Source organism: Poromitra crassiceps, assembly GCF_964638095.1.
Source record: "Poromitra crassiceps genome assembly, chromosome: 13".
NCBI lineage: Eukaryota > Metazoa > Chordata > Actinopteri > Beryciformes > Melamphaidae > Poromitra > Poromitra crassiceps.
Window position 1 is genome coordinate 34,765,831 of NC_139644.1, and position 20,286 is coordinate 34,786,116.

General features: G+C 45.3%; 1 protein-coding gene across 1 annotated transcript; it reads right to left on the bottom strand.

The window, feature by feature from the left end:
* Nucleotides 1–126: 126 nt before the first annotated feature.
* Nucleotides 127–18,937, bottom strand: LOC310788156 (casein kinase I). The gene is made up of 11 exons (XM_083649679.1): nt 18,774–18,937; nt 14,158–14,255; nt 13,830–13,940; nt 13,128–13,276; nt 10,306–10,534; nt 6,224–6,394; nt 5,891–6,039; nt 4,231–4,429; nt 3,946–4,085; nt 3,004–3,072; nt 127–2,879 (listed from the first exon to the last, which is right to left on the bottom strand). The coding sequence occupies exons 2-10, from the start codon at nt 14,231–14,233 to the stop codon at nt 3,040–3,042; spliced, it is 1,257 nt and encodes a 418-aa protein (XP_083505805.1). The 5' UTR covers nt 14,234–14,255; nt 18,774–18,937; the 3' UTR covers nt 127–2,879; nt 3,004–3,039.
* Nucleotides 18,938–20,286: the final 1,349 nt, after the last annotated feature.

Consider the following 20,286-nt stretch of genomic DNA (forward strand, 5'->3'; position numbering starts at 1 on the left):
GCCCATCCTCCCCCTCGTGGTACTTTACTAAAAGTAAATACATAAATACGTGATCCTATTAGGAAAGGGCAAGCAAGTTGTGAGGAACTTTTTTTATTCATTTTTATTACTTCATAAAATATACACAAATACTGTTGTAAATAAAGTTAAAGTGTGTTAAAGAACTGTACAAGTTATCAGTACACAATACATAAAGTGAATTCCCCATTACCCCAACCATTTCTAGTTGCCCTCCCCAACCCGACCGTTACAATGCCACTGGGTCATGTTGGCCTGTACAAAGGTCATAGCATTTACACATCCCTGCAATTGCATCATTTTTTTCCTTCTTCTTAATGACATCAAGGTTGCTGGAGGTTAAAAATCCAAAGCTTTCTTTTTCAACGGAAAACTCGGGTGGTGACATCAAACTATTAGCATCCCATTTTTTCCCAGAAGTAATATAGAAAGCCCTATGTGGAAACACATGGGCCCACCATTAACAGATTCACTCTGAGCACCGTCACACGCAGCTAGCGCGGGATATCATTTGCCTGAAACTGGTTACCCTTAAAGCGAAAAGTCCCCCCACCCCCCAAAGGTGAATATGGAGGGTAGAGACCAGGGGCAAGGCGACAAACAACCGCCCCCATTGGGAGTTGTGTAAGTAGGGGTGCAGATTGCGGTGAGCCGGGGATTCACGCGTTTATCGCGCCCACTGCCCTGGTTCCGGCACAGCACCCTGCCCACGGTTCCGGCCCAGCCCCCTGTCCCTGGATCCGGCCCAGCCAACCAACCAAGTTGATCAGCTGGAACAGTTCCACAGCACCGGTTCAGGTTATTGATACAATAGCCATCTGAAACTCATGGCATTCTTATTTATTTTTTTCCTTTTTTGACATCCGTTGCGTATGTTTGTTTATGTAGGCTTATATTTTATGTTTATGAAGGTTTTAAAACTATAACTAAAGCACTTTGTAATTTGGAAAAAAAGCCCCGTCTTGTCTTGAGGCTTTGAAGCATGTTGAAACTCATGGCATTCTTTTTTCTTTTTTGACGTCAGTTGACTTTGTTTATAAGGCTTATATTTTATGTTTATAGGTTTATGGTATCGGGTATTTAAAAATAAAGCACTTTCTAATTTGAAAAAAGAAGAAAGAAAGCCCTGTGTCTTGTCTGAGGTTGGATAGTATGGACAAGACTGAAGCAGAGGACGAGAAACAAAATGGCAGACGAAGTGCTGAGGACTCACCAGGTGATGAGAGAGCTGCTTCTAATAATTTACAGGCAGGTTAAAGGAATATGAAAAACGGGAAACAAAACACAAAACAAAGCCGTTTCAGATTCCACAGACAAAATACACAAAAAAGATCAACATAAATAGCAGGAAGAGTATAGAAAGATACAAACAATATGCATAAAGATGAAATTAACCTGGTCTTCTTAGCTAGCAGGGGATTCTGTGAATTTGTCTCTCACTCACACACACACACCAAGTTTGGAGACCCAGCTGGCAAAGTAACAGTAGCGAAAGTCCATCTCACAATTTAGTAAGCTTAATAACGTCTAAAATTCTGAACCCAGCCCCGATTAATGTATTTAGTATGCATTTTTCTACTTTACACCTTAAAACAACCAACCACATTTTGGCTTTACACAGAAATAAAAAAAATATTTACAGTGAAGTTAAAAAAAGAAAAAAAGAAAAAAAAGTGTTGATGCCCCCTCCCCCTCCTATTTGACTATACAGAGCCTACCCACTCCCTTCGGACCTCCAACAACAAAAGCATAAAAACAAAGAAAAAAGGTGACATTAAGAACCATCATAAAAATTGCAGCCACGGTCGTCAGCCAAAACGGGTGGCTATGGTCTCTGGTCCAATACACTGAGGGTTTCCTGAGGATGTTCCCTCAAGACTTGGGAGTGTGTCTTTGCAATATCCATAGTTATTGTTAGCTTCACCCACTCATATCACAACTGAGGAGCATGATGGGGCGGGGCGGGGGTTGGGGTCTGGGATGGGGGTGGGGGTGGCGACCACGGGTCGGATTCGAACCTGGGTCGGCCGCGCAAAGGACTAAGCCTTTGTGGTCCGCGCTCTACCAGGTGAGCCACCGGGATGCCCCTAGGGTGGCAGGGCTTTGAGGACTATCAGGTCAGTTAAGACATGGTTAAAAAGACAATGGAGCAAGCACCCATCGCTACTTCAACAAAAACCATTGCACTACAACAGCTAAAACAATCACTTACTCGTCCTTTCTTTCCAATGCTACCTTTGTTCCTTTTGTCCGCTACGTCTCACCTCCCCCTCTCCATTCCTCCATCTTTTAGCTGCGCTGCCTCTCGTTAAACACGAGGAAATCGTGAGCCGACCCTCGGAGGGGATGTGTTCGTTATTATCATTACGAGCCCCGTAATGTCGTCGAAAAGACTGAACAGACGTGAGGTTTTGCAGTCTAAAAAGAAATGGATACATCTTTATTAAGTCCAAATCAAAATAGGAATTCGACCTTTGACTAGGAACATGCGTGCGTGCCCCGCCCCCCTCCTGGGTACCTTCCACTTGGCTTCTTTGAGGCCAACAGTTCTTCACATTTTGTCAGACAGGATGTTGTGGGAATGTTTTGAAGGGGGGGAGGCGGTTATGAGCGATCGGGGGGTAACAGTGAGGAGACGAGGGTGTAGCGCTGGCATTCATTCGCTTTTTGTATTGTGGTGGTGAGCCGGGGTCCAGCTATCATCAAAGGGTGCATTGTGGGATACCGTCATGTACTTCCTTGGATCTTTTTAGGATTTGCTGTCCATTCTGAAAAGATCCACGTGTGTCCATAAGACAGGGTTAAAAATTAAAATCAAAGGGGAAAAAAAAGAACGGGATCGATGAATATACCTTGCAGCCCTGCAACAAAAAGTGGATTATTAGATCATGAGCGATACAGGGTTTAAGGTGTGTGTGTGTGTGTGTGTGTGTGTGTGTGTGTGTGTAGTCAGCGTGTGTATTGATGAGAGAAAGTGGGCCTCACCTGTCGGTTTTCACGTGCATGCAGAGCCCGAGGATTCTACTTCCCCATGTGCTCAAATGGCATGCTGACCTGCAAACAGGAAACAGACCGACGACTCAGAGGAAGCAGCACAAACAGTCCAGCATCCTTTCAGGCGCGCATACACACACACACACACACACACACACACACACACACACACACACACACAGGAATGTGCCATTTCACTTTCATTCACATCAGACCTGAGACAGACTCACATGTACTCCCTCAACTGTCACTATAGATAGACTGTCACCATTGATTACGTTGACATGGACTGCAATAATCTGATTATTGACCTATCTTGTCTTGATTATTTCTTACTCCCGACTATGACCTTATTCCGGTTAAGATCATCAGAAAATGCTGTTTACATGGCAGTGTGTTATTCAGAGTATTGTCTTAAATCGGGTTAATATCAGAACATTGCAGTCCATGTTCTGTGAACTCACTAAGTTGATTTTATTAATTCATTCAAAGACAACTATAGACACTTGCCACGCCTGTAGAGTGTTGTTAGACATCACTGGCTCCCTCTGTTATGTCACCCTTGTGCCTTTTACATCGCATTTGTGTGCCTGAGCAAGGAGGTGTGGCCCCCCAACACACAGCTGTTACGCACTAAACTTTGACACCAAGCTGAGCAGAGTTTGACCTCGGTCTCAACTATGATATTGTACAGGACCAGCCGTCAGCGTTTGTCCACAGAAGGTCAAGGAAGTTGTCAAGTTAGTGGGTTTCTTCTTCTTTTTCATACAGCCAGTGGCACAATTGAGATAAATGCTGTATATTGTGAGGTGGCAGTCTTTGAAATGAAATGGAAAACTGTGCTGGTGAAAGGAGGCAGCAACCTAAGCAGTCAAAGAGCACTACTACAGATCAGTTAAGGACCCACCTTAACCTGTGTGAGGGGTTTCTTACCTGTGATGTGGAGATTCTGGACTGGTCGTGACGGGCTGTCAGGTCCGAAGACGACACGTTGGCAGGAGCGCCGCGGTGGAGCCGCATGCTGACCTTCCTCTCCCTCTCTGCGCGCGATATCGCACGTGGCGACGTGTTCCCTACAGGAACGCATGAGAGTGCCACATTTCAAATCGTATATTCAATATCAGTCAGGCCATGATGGTGCGAAAGCAGAATATATTCCTTTTACTCCGCAAATCTTTATCTACCAGCGATTCAGGCCAATTATAGCAGTCAACTCACCAGACTGCGGGACCCGTGAGGCAGGGTTGGAGACGGCCGGCTCCGGTCCGTTCCGCACTCTGTTGGCAGCTGGTGGGTTGGGCCCCGGCGGGAGGGGGCCCCGCGCCGCGGACGCCCTGGGCACTCCTGCGATCCGCTCGTCCCGCTCTTCTCCCGTCCTCCTCTCCCGATCGCCGTCCTCGGCTGTCCGGCTGGCACCCTGATAGATGAGACAGACCGTATTAAAAGCCATGGTCATTCACAAGAACTGGGCCCAGTTGCACAAAGCACCTTAGGTTAAGATTCCCCTTAGAGTCAGAGTTAAGGTGTCCATAAAATAGAATCGGCTGCACAAAACACCCTTAAATCTTCCCCGTAAGGTTAAACATTTGAAGGAAAACATAAGCACAAGATTTGAGGGTGTTTTGTGCAGCCGATTCTATTTCATGGACACCTTAACTCGGACTCTAAAGCTTAATTTATACTTATTAGAAAGTGTCGCTCAGCACATGGTTGCAGACGAAAAAGAAAGTGTCGCTCATGGCGTTGCATTTATACTTCAGCGAACGTTCGCCTCTGTTCAACGGTCACGTGACACTCGAACGCTATAACAGACAGCCAAGAGAAGAGAGGGAATGGAATGCACAGTGAAACCACCTCGGAGGCAAGATGTAACGTACTTGGCTGCAGCCGCATATAAACGACACACAACCACACAACTCACCTCCTCTCTCTCTGGGAAATTGGTCACGATGTTCTTTGTGATTTTCACGGTCATACATCAAGGACAGGCTGGTAAAAATAGCGGGGACACGTTCATTCATTTCAAATCGAGCAAAACCAAAACAAGGAAGTCAAGCGCGTGCAGTCTATATAGCCAATCAGACTTGCGCGATACTATGACGTAGTCAGCGACACTAGACATTTCACTAGGTAGCAGACACTGCTCGCCGACACTTGAAAGTGTCGACTCAAGTCCTCATTTCTGTCGGCGACCGTTCCAAAAGTGTCGGCAGACAAAGCATAAATTGGGCTTGAGGGAAATCTTAAAGGAGAATTTCGTTTTTCTTGAACCTGCAGCCCTCTCCTCACATTAATTATGATCTGACGACTCACGCAGTGCTCTCCGCAGCGTTTTTGTCGTCCAGTTGTGTCAGTGAGAGACACAACTGTCGTCTGGAGACTTTCCAGATGAGAGTTGTGTCTCTCACTGACCCGACAGGCAAAAATGGGCTGCCTGTAACTAGTGAAAAGAGCGAGGGGGAGAAATGCAGTCTGATCGTTCCTTAGGGAACAGTTTATGACGATATGCGTCGAAAACGGGAATAAAACTGTCTATTTAAATGGAGGAAAAGCATGCTGCCACTTGGCCCTCACGGAGCTCCATTCTAGGAGTGGCTTGGACGCTATTGATCTCAAAACAACGCCTAGGACGACAAAAACGCTGCGGAGAACACTGGGTGAGTCGTCAGATCATAATTAATGTGAGGAGAGGGCTGCAGGTTAAAAAAACCCGAAATTCTCCTTTAACCTAAGGTGCTTTGTGCAACTGGGCCCTGGCCTTCAAATGTCTCTATCACACTGTAGTGTGGAAGGCCAGATGTTTTTGAGAAGAGTTGAGCAGCAGCGAGGCATCAGACAAAACACACAATTAGCAACACTGCAGGTAAAGTCTACTCACAAATTTGAGCATGTTCCAGTCAAATACATAATCGTAGGAGAAGCCTTGTCGGTGGAAGAGGTTCCTGAAGAGCTGCCGCAGGTAAGAATAGTCTGGCTTGTCGTCGAAACGCAGCGAGCGGCAGAAGTTCAGGTACGTGGAGAACTCGGCTGCATGAGAAGTATGAACACAAGAAGAAGAACAACAGCGGTAATGAGAGGAGCAATTCAGGATACACACAACCCTATCACAAAAGCATGAGGGAGCAAATGATTGGGCTAGTGTTGACCTTTAACCTTTGTGATCACAAACAAACCTCTGTTACAAATATCCAGCCACAGCGATGTCACTTACAGGGGTATCCTTTGCAAAGCACCTCGATGGGGGTGGACATTTTCTTCTCGCTGATTCGTTCATACTTCTGCCTCTTGGTGGCGGCCTTGAGGCCCTGCCAGGGCAGGGAGCCCAGGTTGAAGTACATGAGGACATAGCCCAGAGACTCCAGGTCGTCACGCCTGGACTGTTCTGTGGACAGGCAGAGACAGACAGAGAGAGGGTTACTGATATCCTAATGCAATTTCAGAAAAACCACAAATCAGCTCTTTTCACTTCCTTTCATAGCTGATAAGCTGCAAATTAAAACAGTGTTTTTTGCAGTTTGTGGTTTCAGTGGGTGGTGTCATTTTTCCATGTTTGTTGCACTGCTAACCTATATGTATACATTATATTGTTGTACTGCTAACCTATATGTAGCCTTGGAGAAGCAAACACTTTTTTGCCCATGGGTTGCTCTACTTTTCTTCCTGTATGCTGAATTCCTTAATTGACGCACCTAAGTAAGTAAACCCAGAGTTCTTATCACTACCACAGCATCAAAGTTTGATATACTGTTAAGTTGTTACAGCATATCAGTTCTGTATTTACTAGAAGCTAAGAGGCCATTTACACCTGGCGTTAACATGCGTTTTCTGCCATCAGATTGCAATCAGATTGTACTTGACCACATTAACCTGATTCCATTTACACCTGGCGTTAACATGTGTTTTCTGCCATGATCAGATTGCAATCTGATTGCAATCTGATGGCAGAAATGGTTGTCATCTCAATCCGCATAAAGTTGCTGTATCCAGATTGAGAGGACATATTGCATTTACACTTGTGTTCAATGTGTACACAATGCATCCCTGACCACCTCCGGAGGTGGTTTGGCCGATCAGATTGCAATCCTTCTTCAACGCGTTTAGGGGTTGTTTACACCTGGCATTTCAAGTGATAAAACACAACCCGATTGCAATCTGATCACAGAAAACGCATGTTAGCGCCAGGTGTAAATGGCCTCTACAGGTGCAAGAACTAAGATTCCCAATGTCTGTGGGGCTCGTACAGGGTTTTGGAACAAACTTTTTGAACGGTTTTGGATCTGCAAAATACAGTTTGAAACAAAACCGTCACCTCCGATTTCATTATTTCTGTCAATTTCCGGCCACCGTAAGCTGTGCCAAACACCTGTCGATGTTGTTGCAATTCCTTGGTTACCAATAGGTGGATAAAAGTCAGACTGCGTAATGCCAGGGATGTGATCCAAAAGACTAAACAACAAGTATGTCCCAGCAGAAATGACTGAACAATAACATGCCTGAAAAGGAAAAGGGAGCTTACGCTGCAGGACAGAGAAAAACAATCACCAGGCTAAATGCTGTTTCTTATCGTTCATTGCAAACAGGCAACATTACTTTGAAAATTGCTGCCATGTGTGCTCTAGGGTTGGGTGACAGGATGAATACATGGGCTATCGGCTGAGTCAGTCGCCGGTTGATTTTTCTTTTTGTCATTTTATTTTGCTTATTTAATAGTCTAATTTAATGGTAATTCATTAAAGATTGTAAAGGAATTGAAAGGAACTGGCAGTTCCATATTATGCACCTTCTTGTTGCACGGACTTCCGACGAGTCTTTCACAAAACGGGGCAGTGAGTGACTAAATGACAATGAAACCGTCTTTAGTGCTTCCTGTCATCTCTCTAGACAGGAGAAGGGTGCATTCAAGGGTTCCATTGGGGACTTTGAGTCCATATCTTTTGTGTTGTAATTAGGGATGTTCATTTTGAAAATTTTCCAAAATCGATAATTGGTGAAAATTAACGATCAATTATCGATTATCGATCATATTAATACTTAGAAAATTTTCATTTCTTTTTTTTTTTTTTTACAAAATGAATGCCTATGGCAGAAAATACGAAAGACAACGTGTTCTCCTCAATGAACTCTTTATTTCAATGTGTCTCCTCTCCAACACTGCTGTCCCCGGCGCATGCCGGTGTGAATTCCCCATGTTTAAAACAGTTTTGTTGGCACAAAGGCCCGTGCCCAGCCAGAAAACTAGAGACTATATGAAGCTCCACCTCACGTTAGTCGGCTGGGCAATGGAGTGGTGCGAGGAGGAACGAATTCCACCCAAACCTAGTCCCAAAAAAAAAAAAAAAAAAAAGTTTTTTTTTTTTTTAATAATTAAAAAATCGATCCAAATGCCACAGGATCGATTCCAATCCTTAACGATCAATTATCGATTTTCGATAATTGATGAACATCCCTAGTTGTAATAGCATCCTTCGATCTCACTTTCATCTTTGTCACTCCAATGAATGATATATAACCACATAACACATTGGAAAAATAATAATAACAACTTGCTGAGCCCAAAACTGCTAAAGCTGCTAGTCTACAGTGAGATGGGGAGCTAATGGTTATCCGTGTAAAGAATGCTCTGCAGAATGTCTATTACAGTACATTTAACTGGAATGACAGGGTACAAGCCAAAAACGACAGGACTGTTTTCCAGCCCAGGAATTTTTCCCCTTTTCTCTCCCTCTCTCTCTCTCTCCCTCTCTCACAAGCCCTCCCTCACTTTCCCTCTATGATCCGATAGGGTGGGTATTAACAAAAAGACTGAAGCAAGGAGTCATGTCCAAAACGATACTGATTCACTAACAGGGAGTGGCGCTTTTGGGAGCCAACGAGGACAAATAGTTTCTGGAATAGAACGCTGGAAGGGGGAGAGTTGGGCAGCAGTGTGCACTATAGACTCAAGCCAACAGTAAACTAGTCAGGAAGAGGGGGTCTGAAACGGACGTCGAGGGGTTGTGTACTAAGGGGATGTGAGTCAGAAAGTCTGTCACAATGTACGTAACGTCGTTACACCTTAAGGATACAGAGGGGTGTCATGTGGAGAGTTTGAGGCCAACTCTGATGAGTCACGACGACACGCACAGAAAAGCTGCCAAAGATGAGGGGGGGCGACCCTGATGGAACACGACAAGGCTTGGGCATCGTTAAGATTTTAGCTGCACCATTGTCTGTGGATAGAGTGATTAAAAAGTGTTATCTCTGGATAGACTGATTAAAAACTGTTATCTGGATAGAGTGATTAAAAACGTATCTCTAGATAGAGTGATTAAACGGAATAATTCCTCTTGCCTATTTTACAATTACTTGATTCCTAGCGTGCCTCGCTAGCTCGTCCGCTGCGCGCGGTCGCCCGCCCTGGCTGCAACTCAACCGCTGCACGGGCTCGCATGTGCACCTGCTCTATCTGCATGTGCAGCGCACAATTGCTCAACTTCGCATCACTGATGACATCACAATTGCTCGAGTTACCGTCACAGTCACATGATGACTCAGCGCACAATTGCTACAACTTTGGCCGGCCTCGCCCGCAGCTCGGCTGCTGCGTGGCCTCGCCTGCTCTATTGGCATGCGCAGGGCACAATTGCTCAGGTTCGCATCACTGATGACATCACAATTGCTCTTATGACAGCACTGATGATGTCACAATGCCTATGACATCATCAGATCTACTTTTGATTTGAATAATTAGATCTACTCGTATCAATTTCAGCCAAATTATGGGATTTTGTTTTTGCATTGCGGAAATCATATGGCCCTAATTTTGATTAATCGCATCTAGCAGAAACTTTGCTCAAGCAGCTAAAAACACTGAACTACTTCCAATTAACATCATGTTGGTGGCCAAACCAGCCTGCCTTGATTTAAGTGCACAAAAAGTAAATGGACACTTTAATCTATACCTGCCTTCTAAAAAGTGTTATTACACTGGGCTATAATAGAAATACCTAAGAAGTTATGTGTGAACAAAGTCAAATATATGTGACAGTCAAGAACGGATAATTTGTCCAGGAAGTTATCTGCATTTCGGTTCTGAGCAATCAGGAACCAGTTTCTAATTTGGCACGGGTTCTAGATAAACAGGTCAAGTGATAGATAAATCGTATCAGTGCTCAGAGTGCCAGCAGCTAATACGATAACGCATTTTGCAAGTGATTGCGCAGGAAGGAGGATGTGTATAAGTCACGGCAAAGGAAGACACCGTTTCCCCACCTGTGTGTGCATCTACATGTGTGTACTTTATGTGTCTCTTACCGATTCCCAGATGTGTGTTGATGGAGGCGTAGCGCGCGGTGCCCGTCAGGTTCTTGTTCTCCCTGTATGGGATGTGCTGGTGTGTGCGAGCATCGCGGTACTTCTTGGCCAGGCCAAAGTCGATGATGTACACCAGGTTGCCCTTCTTGCCTAGCCCCATCAGGAAGTTGTCCGGCTTCACGTCCCGGTGGATGAAATTCTTGGAGTGGATGTATTCGATACGACTAATCTGGAGGCAGGAGAGAGAGGAGAGGCGTGATCACATGGTGTGCACCTCAGCCCACCAGGACACGTCATCACATTTTACAACACTGACAGCGCTTGTGTCTTCTGATAAAGCTTTAGACACGCTAGGCAGTGGTGAGTACAATCTATTCATCAATACCTTGAGTAAACTAGGGCAGAGGTTCTCAAATGTTTTTCAGCCAAGGACCCCTTACAAGACAGAAAATATACCTGGGACTCCCTCATTCAGATTTGTGATTTTGGGCTGAGCTTAATTGTTTCCACGGTAACGTGCTTGACTTTTAAATTGATAGGTTTGTTAGATTAGAATGTAATCCATGAACCATTTTAGATTTAAAGCATACAATATTTTCATTGAACTATGAAGCTTTTGCACACACAAAAAAAGTTTTATTTTCCTGAAAACCAAAGTGCCACGGACGCCCATTTTAGAACCACTGAACTAGCGTGTAAAGAAGGACATTGGAGGACAACAGGATATATGAAGACAGGACACAGGAAGGTTGTGACCACACAAGCTATACGTGGAAAGTCAAACACCTATATAGCATACAGAAAAGGACTGACACTGCAACCTGGGCACAGGGAGAGCTAAAGATTAGATGAGCTATGCTAATGCTACAGGGAGAACTAAAGCTGAGATGAGCTATGCTAATGCTACAGGGAGAACTAAAGGTGACATGAGATGAGCTGTGCTACAGAGATCTGTGTGAAATGGAATATCTAGGCCAGCACATGTCCACATAGAGGCCGGCATTACAAAGTGCGCTGCTTGTACGATGGGTACGGGGGTAGTGGAGTCCAAATTAGGGCAGGGCAATATGGTTGAAATCAATATCACGGATTAGTCATGAGGATTTTTCTCGATATCAATATACTGTATGTATATCGATTCACAATACGGTTCATGCTTGTAAAATCACATTAACACATTGAGTGCCAGCCGTTTTTTCAATGCTGTAGGTAAGTTGTGCCAGGTTTTTTTTTGAGGATTCTGGCTCATTTTACAAGAGCCGAGGATTCTTTTCTGTTAAGACTTCGTGAACACCAATCATCTAAAAATAACTAATAGAATGTGTGCTTTCTCTGTCTAAAAGAGTTCGTTTGTAGAGTTAGTAGTTATGTAGATATTAGCCGTTGAGTACAGCATGGTTTCAGAGATTTTCAGAGAGTTTTGAGATAAATGGATTTTTAGAACCACCTCACGTGCCTGTGATTATGGGTGCCCTTGGGCAAGTCTGTATACTGTTTTGTGTGTGTGTGTGTGTGTGTGTGTGTCTCCAAACTCCTCCCTCCGTAGGTGTGGCTTTGCAGTGTTTTGTCACAGGCGAGTTTCTGTTGCCTCACAGATCCCAAAAAAAGAGAACGGAATCGCAGGAGCGGGGAAGAGGAGAGGAGAGGCGAGGGGGGGGGGGGTTAGACACGGGAGAGAAATTCCTTCGCGATCCCCTTCTTCCAATCTTGAGGCAGCCTACTCCGCTCTGCTGCTGCTCCTCTGGGCTGCTGCTGCTGGCGGCTCTCGGGCAGTCTGGCTTACTGTAAAACCGGCTCGTTCGTTTCTTGAGGTGTCGGCTGAGAGCTTTGAAGAAGCTTTTGCGATTCTGGTCTTATTTATGCGCAAAGGTACTCGAGTGTGTGTGTGTGCGCGCGCGCGTGCGTGCGTGCGTGTGTGTGTGTGTGAAATCGAAAGAGTTTTCGCCCAGCTATTTCCTTGAAAATTAGAGTGGCTTTCTCCAGCGGACCCGTGGCTCGGCTTTCTCTCTGTCTGGAGAGAACTGTCGCCACTTAGTGGTCGGTAAAATAGATTATACACATTCTCTTCCTCCAATAGTGGTATAGAAGACGTAAAAGGGGTTGATTGATGTCCCACCGTCAAAAAAAAAAAATGTTTATGTAAGACGAGATATCTCGTCTTTGGCACTCAACGGTTGGATTATGTAAGACGAGATATCTCGTCCTTGGCACTCAACGTGTTAAATAAACAAATTAAGGTTCATCTCATTGAACCGAAATATTCAAATAATATTCCAATACCTCATTCTATGAGAGCTTTTAAGTAAAATTAGCTTGTTGTCATCAATTTAGACAGCAGAAATATATGTCCCGATATATTAAAATATTATGTCCCAATACATTAAAATATCTTCATATCGTCACGATATGATTCCACTGAAAGACGATAAACGACAATATTGAATTATCGCCCAGCCCTAGTCCAAAATCCACGTTTTATGGACCCTTGGTGGAATCGTATGTGATGTTTATATGAAGAGTGTGCGTCAACAAACCAAAGGCAGTTACTCAAGCATATGATCTAGTGAGCGCATAAAAAGTGATTCTGTCTTTATTCATGACAGCTCTCAGACGTGATCATATAATAAAATGCATTATTATAATCTCAGGAGAAACAATCTCACATCAGTGTGCGTTTATATGGGGTTAATTTGCACCATTGTCATGGATTAATTCTACCCTTAGAACATTCTTGGCACAAGTGGGCTCTTCATTTTGTTTGGCTTAACCCATGTTTATGAAACTGGCCCAGAACAAACAATATTCCTGGCTTTCCATCATACCATCTGGTCTGCCAGCAGCAGGACTGTTTTGAGGCTGAACTTCCGTGAGCAGAAGTTGAAGAGGTCCTCCAGACTGGGACCCAGCAGCTCCATTACCATCACGTTGTAGTCCCCCTCTGCACCGCACCACTTTATCGACGGGATACCCACTGGGATAGACAAGGACACAGATTCTGTGTAAAGATGGTTCAACATTGGATGATCGCATGATATCGATGATATCACTGGCATGCTTTACTGTTGTGTTTTACCTCACAAATTACTTGCCGTGTGACAAGTTGTGTAAAAAGAAAAATACCAGGTTTATTTTAACCCAATGCATTTCACATAAGGTAACAATCAAGGCCTTAGAAATGCCCCATGTCATCTTTATCCACTTAAGGTGGACTTAATCACAATATTCTAAACAGATGTAGCACCAATTAGGCTGTAGGGAGACATTTTCATCGTATTGTGCAAAATACATTTAACACCTTTTTGGCAGGCTTAACAGGATATCTAATCTGTAGCACCAATTAGGCTGTCAGGGAGACATTTTCGTCGGATTGTGCAAAATACATTTAACACCTTTCTGGCAGGCTTAACAGGATATCCTAATCTTTAATATTTTTCTGGGAAAGAATGTTTGGTTTGGAATATGTTGACAAAATCTTGCAGTGTGCGTGCATACACACACAGACCCGTCTGGTTTCCCCTCCTTACCTCCTCCCTGCATCATCTTGTAGAACTTGCTCTCGATGTGCAACTGTGGGTGTTTGGTCTTCACACATTCCAGCTTAATGGCTACTTCCTCGCCAGTGGCAATGTTGGCACCTGAGGGGAGACGCACAGGTACAACGCACCGCTAGAAGTGGCATCATGGCACCTATACCAGTTACCAGACCAACTGCTGGCTGAATATGAAGGAAAATCAGTGTGCCCAAAGGAAGGGCTGGATTACAGTATGAAAAGAGAGACTGTCCAGAAAACTAATGTGGAAAGAAGCAGGTAAGACATGCTAAAAGAGAAGGCAAGGCTGCGGCCCGCTTACCAAGGTAAATGTCTCCGAAGGAACCGCTTCCTATCTTTCGCCCGAGACGATACTTGTTCCCCACTCTCAGCTCCATGGTCGCGAGTCGTCAGTCGTCACTGTGAACAGAGTGGACAATACAAAGATGATTAGAAGACCGCAAAGGACACTTGACACCGTTCAAGTCAGCATGTCTTTCATCCAGCCACTAATCCTGTAACAGTATAGGCTACTGTACAAAATGCTAACTCCACTGAACACGATGACCACACATTCTCCTCTCGATTGTCTCAACTGGCCTAAGGCTGAATCGTCCGAGGGAAGATATCCACAGGAGTCAGTGAGTCAATTGCTCACATGATGATCGTCACGCCCAGGCAAACTCGTGAATTGGCCGAGAGTGTGTGTGTTTGTGCAGGTATGTCGCTTCAGCTGGGCTAGCTGATTAGCAACCAGCTCCCAGGATTCTGCAACACATGATTAGATTTGTAGGGGGGCTGGGAGGGGGAGCTGGGTGTAGTGAGATCAGCAAAAGCAGGGAAGCGAAAGGAAACAAAATACAGCAAAACGAGGCAGAACGTAGTCAGAACAGAAGAGGAGTGGACTAGGACGAATTGCAGCACGACAGAGTAGTAGGACTTGGCAGACGGGAGGGGGGGAACAGGAAGTGGGTCTGCTCGGAGGCGAGCTGCTGCTGCACGTGACGCTGGAGCAGATCATCATTTATTTAGTACTCCTTTCACCATGCCACAGTGTGCAGCGGCACTGCAAAGGCAACACTCTGCTCTCCACTATTCCCACAGTGTGCAGTGGCACTGCAAAGGCAACACTCTGCTCTCCACTATTCCCACAGTGTGTAGCGGCACTGCAAAGGCAACACTCTGCTCTCCACTATTCCCACAGTGTGCAGCGGCACTGCAAAGGCAACACTCTGCTCTCCACTATTCCCACAGTGTGCAGCGGCACTGCAAAGGCAACACTCTGCTCTCCACTATTCCCACAGTGTGTAGCGGCACTGCAAAGGCAACACTCTGCTCTCCACTATTCCCACAGTGTGTAGCGGCACTGCAAAGGCAACACTCTGCTCTCCACTATTCCCACAGTGTGTAGCGGCACTGCAAAGGCAACACTCTGCTCTCCACTATTCCCACAGTGTGTAGCGGCACTGCAAAGGCAACACTCTGCTCTCCACTATTCCCACAGTGTGTAGCGGCACTGCAAAGGCAACACTATGCTCTCCACTATTCCCACAGTGTGTAGCGGCACTGCAAAGGCAACACTCTGCTCTCCACTATTCCCACAGTGTGCAGTGGCACTGCAAAGGCAACACTCTGCTCTCCACTATTCCCACAGTGTGTAGAGGCACTGCAAAGGCAACACTATGCTCTCCACTATTCCCACAGTGTGTAGCGGCACTGCAAAGGCAACACTGCTCTCCACTATTCCCACAGTGTGCAGTGGCACTGCAAAGGCAACACTCTGCTCTCCACTATTCCCACAGTGTGTAGCGGCACTGCAAAGGCAACACTCTGCTCTCCACTATTCCCACAGTGTGTAGTGGCACTGCAAAGGCAACACTCTGCTCTCCACTATTCCCACAGTGTGCAGTGGCACTGCAAAGGCAACACTCTGCTCTCCACTATTCCCACAGTGTGTAGAGGCACTGCAAAGGCAACACTATGCTCTCCACTATTCCCACAGTGTGTAGCGGCACTGCAAAGGCAACACTCTGCTCTCCACTATTCCCACAGTGTGCAGTGGCACTGCAAAGGCAACACTCTGCTCTCCACTATTCCCACAGTGTGTAGCGGCACTGCAAAGGCAACACTCTGCTCTCCACTATTCCCACAGTGTGTAGAGGCACTGCAAAGGCAACACTCTGCTCTCCACTATTCCCACAGTGTGTAGAGGCACTGCAAAGGCAACACTCTGCTCTCCACTATTCCCACAGTGTGTAGTGGCACTGCAAAGGCAACACTCTGCTCTCCACTATTCCCACAGTGTGTAGAGGCACTGCAAAGGCAACACTCTGCTCTCCACTATTCCCACAGTGTGCAGCGGCACTGCAAAGGCAACACTCTGCTCTCCACTATTCCCACAGTGTGTAGCGGCACTGCAAAGGCAACACTCTGCTCTCCACTATTCCCACAGTGTGTAGCGGCACTGCAAAGGCAACACTCTGCTCTCCACTATTCCCACAGTGTGTAGAGGCACTGCAAAGGCAACACTCTGCTCTCCACTATTCCCACAGTGTGTAGCGGCACTGCAAAGGCAACACTCTGCTCTCCACTATTCCATGCCGGCACTGCAAGGGAGGGAAGGCGGCAGCAACCGCGGAGCGCTAGCCGGCTGTATCTGTGTCAAGGCCTTCAAACGATTCTGTGCGATCAACTTTAGAGAGCAAAGCGCCGTGGAGGATGTATCAGAGCAAGGCGTAATTTATGGAACAGCTCTCCTTCCTCACTATGGAAAGACTATGTAAGGAAAGTGTGCCCTTTATAGCAAGAGGGGACCCTTGTTCCAAATGTAGCTACTGCTGCATCATCACAAACCAGCGTTTTATCAGGCAGGCAGCTCCGTCTCATCTAGCAGTCTAACTCTTCCCTCCAGGCCTACTTCATGACTTTGTTATGGAGTTCTCAGTCATGTGCCCTGATGACAATTCAACATCTTCAACAGAGAGCCATAAACTAACTAGACCACCATCATCTTTACTGAGCCATGTGGTGCACTATGAACAGAGGCCTCCTTCCTTAACCCCTATATACACTACCACGTCTGACATGAAAGAGTCTCGTGACTGCTCTGGGAGAGTTTGCAAAACAAAGCATTCTCAGACGACCTCAGTTTTGTGGCCACGCCAACTCAAGCGGGGAAAATCGCCATCAATTCTACAGGACTAGCCCTCTGCATATTTAGTGCGTTTCCAACGGGACGAAAGACTCCTACATCTCAAAATAAACTATATCTTACTTCGGGATTCTCTTTTTAACCTACTACTAGCAATAATCTCGACGTGCTGTCAAACAGATGACAAACACACATGCCATTTCCAAAACCACTTGAACAGCGACGAGTGAAGGGGATGTTCAGTGACATACCTGGAATATCTGTTTCCCATTGAAGCTGGTTAAAGCATTCAAACCCTCAACAAATAGCATTGCCCCCGTTTCAAGTGACAACATTAATTGACACAAAAGATAAGCCTCTCGATCTCCCCGTCATCTCTAGCTGATGAGAAGACAGAAGGTGCAGACGTGATGGAGGCAGATTGGATAATGGGTTATGTTTCATTACGAGGGTGTCTCGTGTGCTGCAGCCAGGGACCCGATTGAGGGAGCAACATTATCAAGAGGCTATACACTAAGCACCTTGGAGTGTGTGCATGTCTCTGCACCTGATAGGCAGACTATCAAATATTGTCATGAGCAGCATTTAAAGATTGAAAACAAAAACACAAATGTGCTAGGCAGGACTTGCTATTGTAGGAAGACGTGTTGTGGAAATCTAGCAGCTGTGTAAAATCGCCAATGTTTTCCAAGATAGCCAATGAAATATGAAGCCAGATCTCGATGGTGAGGAGAGACTAGACAACTGAAATTAGCCTACCACACTGCACTGGAGACAGCATCGAGTGCTATTATGGTAGTATTCTCACGCAAGGCAGAGGATTGGTTTACAGGCTAGGTATCTGCTATAGGCAGTGGTATAGTAGCTGTGCTGTGGAGGTGGGTGTACTACTGTGGCCCTATAGCATTACCTGCATGTCATAATCAGTCTGATTGGCATTTTCCATGACCCCCAACAAGCAAGATGTTGCTTAATTGTAAACATGTCTATACCGTCAAACAGGCCCACTATCATGGGGCCAGTAACCGACATGGAAGTGACAAAATACTTCCTCAAAGAAGAAAAACAACTGTCAGAAACCCAAAGCAGCAAGAGGATTTCACAATCGCATGGAAGGCAACACTAAGCACTGCTACACCTCTCACGCTCAAGCGTCCATCTCACTTATGTGTATTAAGACTGAGTACAGACTAGCACTAATTGCATGCATGAGGATAAACAAATCTCTCACATGCAAAACTGTTTCCTTCTGTTCTTGTACGAACAGGCTAGGCTACGTTTCTCAAGGCAGTTCTGCTAACAATTTGACGGGTGAAGAGTCACTTGTGATTACACGGTGACGGGCAGAGCAAGCTAACGTTACATCATCATTTATCAAATTAACTAAAAAGTAAAAAATCATACATTCATTTGCACAATTTGAAGAAGCTTGCCAGGGCTTTGCTCCATAGTCTATAAACAATAACGCTACCAGCTGTATGTTAGCTAACGTTAGGTATTATTAACCTAGCTGCTAGTGGAAATAGCTGAACCTCGGTCCGAAGCAACACACAATTTAAAACTAATACTTTGGAAATTCAAGTACGGTATAAAATGCGTATCTCCCACTATGCTACGTTTTGTATTCATACTTGTAACCGCACCCTTGTACTGCGTTAGCCTGTGTAGATAGCCATCTCTACTGGCCCCCTCCCCCTCCCCTGTAGCCGTGTATACGAGTCTCGAATTCGGCCGAATCAGGCCCTCTTTCCCCCCTGGTTTCCCCGGTTCCCCGGTCCACTACCCACCCGATATTGGGTTTATCCGAGAGCTGGTACGGTGGAGGTACTGATCCGATGGTTGTCAGTCGGACAGGGGCCTGGGCAGCGAAGGATGGGAGCGGATTCTGGTGGCTCTCATACCCCAATTCTTTGCTCTTGCGTCGGCTACGCTCCCTGTTGATAGTCCCTGAGAAGCTCCAGTACGAACGGCTGTTCTCTACCAGCGTCTGTCTCCCCCTCTCGTTACTTAACAACGCACAGTTGACAACATCGATGATGTCATTCACAGGATGTCAGCGTACAGGCATTAAAGAAAAACTACACATTTCTTAATTGCAGAGTGTAATGTAATGTAATGTTTCCATTATTTCATGCCATTTGCCATGGTTGGTAGTAATGAATATTGGTAATAAATACCCATGAGGCCCCTTTGAATGGGAAAATATTCAAAAACATGACAAAATTATGGTATTGAAAACACTACAACATTGCATTATTGATGAATAAATCATACATAGCACATACATACACAATATAATAATATAGTAATTATTAACTAGAGAAATTGTTAGAATTACGGCTTAATCATTCAGATAGGCCTACAGGCCACACATCTTTCAGTATAACAACTGAAACTGAAGCAAACTTTCAAACTCATCTCACTTTACAGTCACTATAGGTGGCTAGCTGTAGAGACCTGCATCTTTTACCAGTGTGTTGACAATGTAAGGACCAAAGACAGCTGGGACTATATGTCCTAAAGACGGTAAAGCTGTGTGGTGGCCTCAAGCTGCTTAACAACAGCCTGTCTGAGAATGACCCTGCCATAACCTATTAGGGAGTGTTTCAACATATAGACTCTCATCTCTGGGCTGGGCATGCACAGTTATTGGTCCAACCTGTCAATTAGATGCAATTATATGCACTTAACATCGTCCTTGTAATTGCATCAGAGAAAGTCAACAATTTCATACAGTAAGCAGTAGCCTAGTAGGCCTATAGGATCATGTGGTTGGTAAATAGGATTGGTTTGGATGGTAATGAGAGGGAGACAGATGGACTATGTAGGCTACAGGCTTGTGTTTGTGTGGTCCTGTGACTGTCTATAAGTATAGCCCCTTCCCAGGGGTGTAGTGGTAGAGTGGTGGGTAAACTATCCAAGGTGAGTAGTTTACCCACCGTGTTTCCCATCAGTTGATCTGAAAATAGGTGAGTAAATGCCTCATTTCAAAGAGATGGGTAAACTGCATTTAGCCTCCACTACCCCCCTGCCCCTGTGTCATTTGATTCATCATTTCTCATAGTCAATCTCACCATGCATTGTCAAAAACGTGCACTGACAGACCACATGACCCCATCAGTTAGGCTGTTGTTTCGACTGACTTTACACGTTGAATTGTTTGCATATAGAAGATACTGTTATACCGTCAAGTCCCTTGAAGATCTTCAAAGGTGTTTACAGGAGCAGGCAGCCATTTCTACACAGGACTGGCTTAACATGGAAAAAACCAAAGCACCGTGTTTGTGTTACAAAGATAGA